An 8308-nucleotide genomic window follows, 5' to 3' on the forward strand; every position below is an offset into this window, starting at 1 on the left:
GTAAACAACCAACACATGAACATGGCATGATGCACAACCAAGTATGATGCATGTCCGGTTTAATGAAGCATGTCATGGCAAAAGTGCACAAGCAATCCTACAAATTAAGTGGAGCTCAATATGCAATGGTGCATATTGAAGAAACACCACGACAAGTTATTTAGTTCGATCTCGTTTATGTACCCAATAATATTAAATGTTGATTAACATGGCAAGGAGTGAAGCACAACAAAACTACCTATCTAGGCAAGTTTAAATGAGGCCGGAAACAACGAACAACAATTCCGGTAAAACCCCATATGCATATTTTAAGGTTTGGTACTGTTCTGCCTTAAACCATATTTTAGAGTTGTTAAACATGCAAAGTAAAGTCACCATGTTAAACTAGGCATTTTTCCACCCCATTTACATATAAAGTTTATTAAATTCGGAGTTACGGTTATTTAGTTATGAATTAAAGCATTTCAACATGGCATACGAGTAAATTTAACCAAACATCATTTTTAAGCATTTCAAACATAGATGAAAGTGGCAAATTATTAAACTAGACGAAATTCTAAGAAAGTTTCATATTTAAAGTTTTTACATATGATGCACCGTTTGTGAGTAATGAAATGCATGAAGTTTAGGGGCTGATCTGCAAAAGTGCAAATCCCTGGAAATTGACTAATTCACAGATCTGAAAAAAAGGCTACACTGGACCGAAACTAAAACTGGAGCAGGCCCAACAAAATAAAGAAAAAAATGGGCGCTGGGGCTCTCACTTCGGGCTGAGGCCCAGTCGGTAGAACAGCAGGCCGGGCAGGCCGAAAGCGGTGCTGGGCCTCGCAGGTCGATCGAAGCAGGGTGGCGCAGTCAACGCGCGGGCTGGACCGGGCGACCTTGCTCCTCTCTCGATCTGGACATCGGCGATGCACTGCATCTAGCGCATCCCTCTGCTCGCCAGAAAATAGAGCAGCGGCGGTGCTGGACAGAAAGGCAGCAGCGGGACTTGGGCGGAGGACGGCCTGAAACGGCAGCGCGGCGACGCGGTCCGGCGGCTCTGCTCGCCGGCGGTGGGTGAAGGTGGGGGCGCGGCTGCAGGCGCTTGGCCCGGGGCGGCGACGAGCTGATGGACGACGGGGACGAGGTGGCGGCATCATGGAGGCGCGGTTCCCTATGAAGAAGAGAAAACATGAGAGAGCTTGAGTGCGTAGAGAGAAGGAAAAGAAGGAAGGAAAAAGGAGGAAGAGAGCTGGTCTCCAACAAAGTCGAGGCGCAGGGGAGGAGGCGCGACGAGGAGAAGCACGAGGTGCTCGGGCGGCCGGAGTGGCACCGGGGCTGGTCCTGGTGGTGCTCGATGATGCAAGGGCCCCGGTGGTGCTGCTTCTTGTCGTGGCGCGTGAGGAAGCAGAGGAGCTTGTGCGCGAGTCTGCAGGCGCGGGGTCCTGGTGACGCGGTCGCCGGCGACGGGAGGAGGAGGAGGTGCTCGGGCGGCTCGGCGGCGGCCATGGGAGCTCGTTCTCCTTTTGCTGCTCGGGATGGTCTGCTGGTTGCTGTTGCTCGCCGGCAGCGGTTGGGTCGACGACGGGGTCGAGGTGCGTCCCGGCGCCATGGGAGCTACGGGAGAGGTAGGCGCACGGGCAGAGGAGCTCTGGCTCCTGTAGGATTTGGGCGACGGCGGTGGTTGGACGGGAGGGGAAACGAGGAGAAAGTGGAGGCTTCGATTCATCTCGGGTGGAACTGGATCGGGACGATCCCGAGGGGAATTGTGAGTGGGTGGCGGCGGCGGCTGGGAGGATGTGACAGGGCTTCTAAATTCTAGGGTTAGGCAGGTTTATATAGCAGGGGATTAAATGTTAGACTATTTGGTCCCTCCGATAAAATCGGACGGTCCGAGATACAAAGGTTAGGAAGCCCAAATAAGAAAACGGTGACGTTTTGTAGATGTTTGGGGATGATCGGGACACGACGGTGACGACTGCTCGGGTCGGGTCCGGGACAATTTTCGGACGCGTGCGCGAGGAGGGCCGCGGGCTGATGAGAGAGGTTAGGTTGGACCTGGCGGTAGCTCATGGGCTGTGTAGACGGTCTCTAGCTGAGAGAAGAGAAGAGAGGGAGGCCCGGCGACTGTTTTCGGAGACCGAAAACGTCTGACATTAGACCGGCTATACTGCCACTATAGTTAATCGTTGGGGCATCAAACGAACTCCAATTGCGATGAAACTTGGCAGGCGGTCTACCTACACTATAATAAGACCGCACACCAACGCTTATCCCATTCCGACAAAATTTTCCGGCCACTTATAAAATAATATTTCGGACGTGCCGCGGGCGCGTGCAAGTGAGTCTGGCCTCAGAACGGACCACGGAAGGAACTGGGAGACCCGGACGAATGCAAGTTTTGAAAACATGATGATGCAATGCACATGATGACATGATATGCAATGCATGACACGCAAGCAATGACAACACAACAACAGCGAATAACTGGAGGACACCTGGCACATCGGTCTCGGGGCGTTACAGAGATCCATTGTCACCTCCTCTCTTTGTTATTGCTGCTGATTTGCTGCAATCTGTGGTTAATAAAATGCTCCAACAAGGACCCATTTCACTTCCAATACCATCTAATGACCCAGATTTCCCAATTCTTCAATATGCTGATGATACTTTGTTGATAGTTCAAGCAGATGAGGCCCAACTGCGAGCTCTCAAGAACACGCTGGCTGCTTTTTCTAAATCAACTGGATTAAAGGTGAACTTCCATAAGTCTTGCATTTTTCCCATCAATGTTGCACCTGATGAAGCAATCAGATTGGCTGCAGTTTTTGGCTGCCAGGTTGGGACACTGCCTTTCACTTACCTGGGTTTGCTTGTGGGCACTACCAAAGCCAGAGTTCAAGAGCTGGTACCTATTGTTGATAGAGTTGAAAGGAGACTCTCTGCCAGTTCCTCACTGCTACCCCAAGGTGCTAGACTGCAGCTATTACAGTCAGTTCTCTCCTCTATGCCTATTTATTTCCTTTTTAGTCTTAGTCTACCTGGTGCTGTTATAAAACAATTGGAAAGAATAATGAGGCAATGCTTATGGAGAGAAAATTCTGATACCTCAAAGCAATCTTTGGCAGCTTGGCCAATGGTATGTAAACCAAAAGATAAAGGAGGCATGGGTATTATCAACCTTGCAATTCAGAACAAAGCCTTGCTCACTAAACATCTACACAAGTTTTATAATAAGGCTGATATACCTTGGGTCTCTCTGATCTGGGACACTTACTATAATGGAGTGGTTCCCCATGCAATAGTCCAGTGTGGCTCTTCATGGTGGAGGGACATCATGAACTTAAATGAGGTTTATAGGTCACATTCTATCATCACAATCAATGATGGAAATAGTTCTCTGTTCTGGCATGATACTTGGAGCTTGGATGGATGTCATATGCCTATCAAGGAGAGGTTCCCAAGACTTTTCTCTTTTACACTTGATGATAAAATTTCAGTCAAGGATTTTATTGAAGATCTTGACATTGCCACATATTTTCAACTGCCCATATCTCATGAATAAATGGATGAGCTGGTATCTCTTAATACTGCCTTACATGGATTGTAGAGGAATCCCCATGAACCTGACTCCTAGTCATGGACACCTGGTAAAGGTTCTTACACTACCAAAAGTTATTATACACTGGCACACGCAAATTTACCAGATGATGATCCCTGTAAATGGATTTTGAAGAGCAAGTACACTATGAAAATTAAGGTCTTCGCATGGTTGGTGTTGAATGATAGACTCAACAAGAGACATTCTTCTTAGAAAGCATTGGAGGTCTGAGGAGGATGACAATTTATGCCCCATGTGTGTGGCTCAGTTACATGAAGATAGAGATCATCTTTTCTTCAGGTGCACATTCAGTAACAGAGTCTAGAACTATCTACAGATCAAATGGTATGTGGGGTTATCTCCTAGAGAATGTATTTTGGCTACTAAGAGGGGTTTTCAGAACCCTTTCTTCTTTGAAGTAGTTTACCTCACTGCATGGAGTATCTGGACTACGAGGAATGATAAAATTTCCAGGCACATCAGACTAACTTTTGGTGGATGGAAGGCCAAGTTTATCCATGACATCACCTTGCACTCCCATAGGATGAAGGATTCAATCAAACATGTGCTCCTTCAATGGATCAATGCTCTGCCATGATCCATCTGACATGGTTGTTTCTTGTATATTTGTAAATATCTTGTTGTATTTTTGTAGGTAGGAATTCTAAACACCTAGCTAGCTACTACTTCCTATTTTCTTTTTTGTAAGACTTGGGGCCTTGTTTTGATAAATGCCTGTGGGGCTTTTGCCTCATAGTGTTTAGTCAAAAAACATTCAAATTTGTCCCGAAAATTAGTATGTCATCAACATGCAAGCAAAGGATAAATCCCTCGCCCCCGCCATGGCGATAGTACAAACATTTATCGGCTTCGTTTACAACAAAGCTTGTAGCTGTTAAAGTTCTTTCAAAATTCTCATGCCATTGCTTGGGTGCTTGCTTAAGTCCATATAAAGACTTCAGCAACTTGCACACTTTTCCTTCCTGACCATCTACTACAAACCCATCTGGTTGTTGCATATAAATTTCCTCTTCCAACTCTCCATTTAGGAAAGCAGTCTTAACATCCATTTGATGAATGAGAATACCATGTGAGGCAGCTAATGAAAGTAGTACTCGAATAGTGGTCACTCGAGCCACATGTGAGTAATATCAAAGAAGTCTTCACCTTCCTTTTGGGTATAACCCATGGCCATGAGCCGTGCCTTGTACTTCTCGATAGTACCATCAGGCCTAAGCTTCTTCTTGAATACCAATTTGCAACCTATAGGTTTGCACCCATAAGGATGATCAGTTATCTCCCAAGTTTCATTTTCCAAGATGGAATCCATCTCACTAGGACCTCTTCCTTCCAGTAGTCAGCATCTTCCGATGCATAGGCCTCTGAAATAGAAATGGGAGTGTCATCCATGAGATACACAAGAAAATCATCACCAAAGGACTTTGCAGTCCTCTGTCTCTTGTTCCTAGTAGGAACTTCATTGTTCTTCTCCACATGATTTGCAGAGCGTTCCATCAAAATGGTAGGTTTAGTAATCGTAACTAATTCCTGATTCGATGAACTGGGCATCTGCTGATTTGACGAGCTAGTCGTATCCTTCATGTGAAAGATATCTTCAAAGAAAGTCGCATCATTCGACTCCATGATTGTACTGACATGCATGTCAGATACCTAAGATTTTACAACCAAGAATCTATAGCCAATGGTATGAAAAGCATATCCCAGGAAAACACAATCCACGGTTTTTGGTCCAAGCTTACGCTTCTTTGAAATGGGCACATTGACTTTCGCCAAACAACCCCAGGTTCATAGATAAGAGAGTTTTAACCTTTTCTTCTCCCATTCCTCGAATGGAGTTATCTCTTTGTTCTATGTGGAAACTTGGTTTAGGACGTGGCATGCAGTCAATATCGCCTCCCCCCACCATTCCTTGGAGAGTCCCCATGTGTCTAACATGGCATTAACCAAATCAGTTAGAGTATGGTTCTTTCTTTCGGCTAACCCATTTGACTGAGGTGAGTAGGGAGGAGTCCTCTCATGGATTATACCATGTTCCGCACAAAAATAATCAAATTCATTGTAAAAAATACTCTCCACCATGGTAGAGCCCAAGCCTCTTGATTTTATGATCAAGTTGGTTTTCCACTTCAGCTTTATAGATGTTGAAAAAGTTCAAAGCTTCATCCTTAGATTTCATAAGATACACATGGCAGTATCTAGTGGAGCCATTGACGGTGTCCTGGACTAGGTGGTACTCACCACGTCATCTCCCGACCAGCTGGATTGGGCCGAGGACCCCCCATGGCGGTTCACTCATGGGCCACCTCGGGCAGCCCATGCCGCATACAAGGAAGATCCCACGAGACTTGGCGCACAAGACGAGGACTCTCCTAAACCCTAGGCCTCTGGTGTGTTATATAAACCGAGGCCAGGCTAGTCAATAGACAATCTGATATTCATTATTACAGTCTCGTGGTAGACATATGTACTATGTACTACACCCATATGAATACAATCAAAAGCAGGACGTAGGGTTTTACCTCCATCAAGAGGGCCCAAACCTGGGTAAAACCTGTGTCCATGTTACCATCGCTTCAAGACGCCTAGCTTGGGACCCCTGCTGCGAAATATGCCAGATATAGAACCGATATTGGTGCTTTCATTGAGAGCCGGCTAGGTGATCGTTATGGTTCGATGAGTTGTTTTCATCTACATCTGTTTCGAGCTTGCCAATCAAGATCGAAAGAGTTTCAACGGCGGTGTAATCAGGTTCTATCTTTTCAGATCGATTCCATACAAATTTTCCTTGTGAGTTGGTACTGCGGTTCATACGTATTTGTTGGCAGATCGGAGTCCATGTCGCCACTGCATCTTTCGAGGTTCAAGCCCATCCATCAAATTGTCTTTTCGACATGAACATGTGTAACCGGCCGACCTTCGAGATCCCTGAGCATCGTGGGCGTCCAGTAAAATCTATTTACTGTTGGCCGCACATGTAGTACACAGCCACGGGCACATAGTGACCGCGGCGAGCCTACAGCTACCGTACCCTTGCATCACACAGGGAGAATTCTTCTTCTCTTTTTTAATTCAGTGCCTTGTCGGCTGCCGTAACTCTACTTTGTTGAAAGTTGTTTTCCCTTAAAGAACTACTTCTGCTAATCTAATTGAATGTTACCTTTGCACTACGGAAACCAAGACATGGTCAATGAATTATGAAGATTCAACTAGCACTACTAGTCCACGTGGTGGATCATGCAACGATCAAAATGAACTGACCCTTGTCGGTGTCAAAACCGGAGGATCTCGGGTAGGGGGTCCAAAACTATGCGTCCAAGGTCGATGGTAACAGGAGACAGGGGACACGATGTTTACCCAGGTTTGGGCCCTCTCTATGGAGGTAATACCCTACGTCATGCTTGATTGATATTGATGAATACGAGTATTACAAGAGTTGATCTACCTCGAGATCGTAATGGCTAAACCCTAGAGTTCTAGCTTGTATGGTTATGATAATGAATTTGGCCTATCCGAACTAAGTCCTCCGGTTTATATAGACATCGGAAGGATCTAGGGTTACACAAGGTCAGTTACAAAGAAGGGAATCTACATATCTGGTCGCCAAGCTTGCCTTCCACGCCAAGGAGTGTCCCGTCTGGACACGGGTACAGTCTTCGGTCTTCACATCTTCACAGTCCATCAGTCTAGCCCATGGCTAACAGGCTGGATGCCCAAGGACCCCTTAGTCCAGGACTCCCTTAGTAGCCCCCAAACCTGGCTTCAATGACAAGATATCTGGTGCGTAGTTCGGTCTTCGGCATTGCAAGGCGGGTTCCTCCTTCCGAACTTCAAAATAATCTTCAGATGAATTGATCATGTCCGGACCTATAACACACACCACCCAATCATAGAGAGAATATAATATTTTACGAATCCAATCTGCTGACAACTTTTTTACAATATGACATCACGTCTGCCCGGTCACTATATCGAACCGTTTTGTCTGCCATCTCGTGTTTCGAGATGCGGTTTCCATTGGCACGTCTTGTCTAAGCAGAGATCGTGTCCCCTTATTACGGGATTCTCATCAATACGGGTGTGGGTAACCCAACCGTGTCGTTTACACAGCCCTCGGGAATAGGCGAGTTTTAAGGCAAGCAGGAAGGCGTTTGATATTGACGGCTTTTATAAGGGGGTAAGGATTTGTCCTCACTCACCCCTGCCTTCTCCTTCCTCTGCCCATCCATTCTAGAGATCCAGCGCCCAAGCGCTAACTTCCCCGCTGGAGAAAACACTCCAACCATGTCCTGATCCGGAGCTGGTGGCAAGTGGATGGCTTCTTTTGTTAGGAAGAAAGGCATCAAGGAGCTTCGAGAGGCCGGATACCTGGCCAAGGAGATCGTTCACCATCTCCCGACCGAAGGACAAATCATCCCTAGCCGAGTGCCCCATGAGAGGGTAGTGTTTCTCGCACATTTCGTCCGTGAGCTGGGATTCCCTCTCCACCCGTTTGTTCGCGGACTGATGTTTTACTACGGGCTGGACTTCCATGATCTAGCCCCCAACTTTATCCTCAACATCTCGGCATTCATAGTCGTTTGTGAGGCCTTCCTCCATATCCCGCCTCACTTCGGCCTATGGCTGAAGACTTTCAATGTAAAGCCGAAGGTGGTGAGAGGCCAACAAGCAGAGTGTGGAGGCACCATGGTGGGAAAGATGCCCAAT

At 46.7% G+C, this 8308-nt stretch overlaps 1 protein-coding gene across 1 annotated transcript; it reads right to left on the bottom strand.

Moving 5' to 3' along the window:
- Positions 1 to 546: 546 nt before the first annotated feature.
- Positions 547 to 1776, bottom strand: LOC119301029. The gene is made up of 2 exons (XM_037577932.1): positions 1247 to 1776; positions 547 to 1156 (listed from the first exon to the last, which is right to left on the bottom strand). Exons 1-2 carry the CDS (start codon positions 1489 to 1491, stop codon positions 856 to 858), a joined length of 546 nt encoding a protein of 181 aa, XP_037433829.1. The 5' UTR covers positions 1492 to 1776; the 3' UTR covers positions 547 to 855.
- Positions 1777 to 8308: the final 6532 nt, after the last annotated feature.

This window comes from Triticum dicoccoides, chromosome 5A (genome assembly GCF_002162155.2).
Source record: "Triticum dicoccoides isolate Atlit2015 ecotype Zavitan chromosome 5A, WEW_v2.0, whole genome shotgun sequence".
NCBI lineage: Eukaryota > Viridiplantae > Streptophyta > Magnoliopsida > Poales > Poaceae > Triticum > Triticum dicoccoides.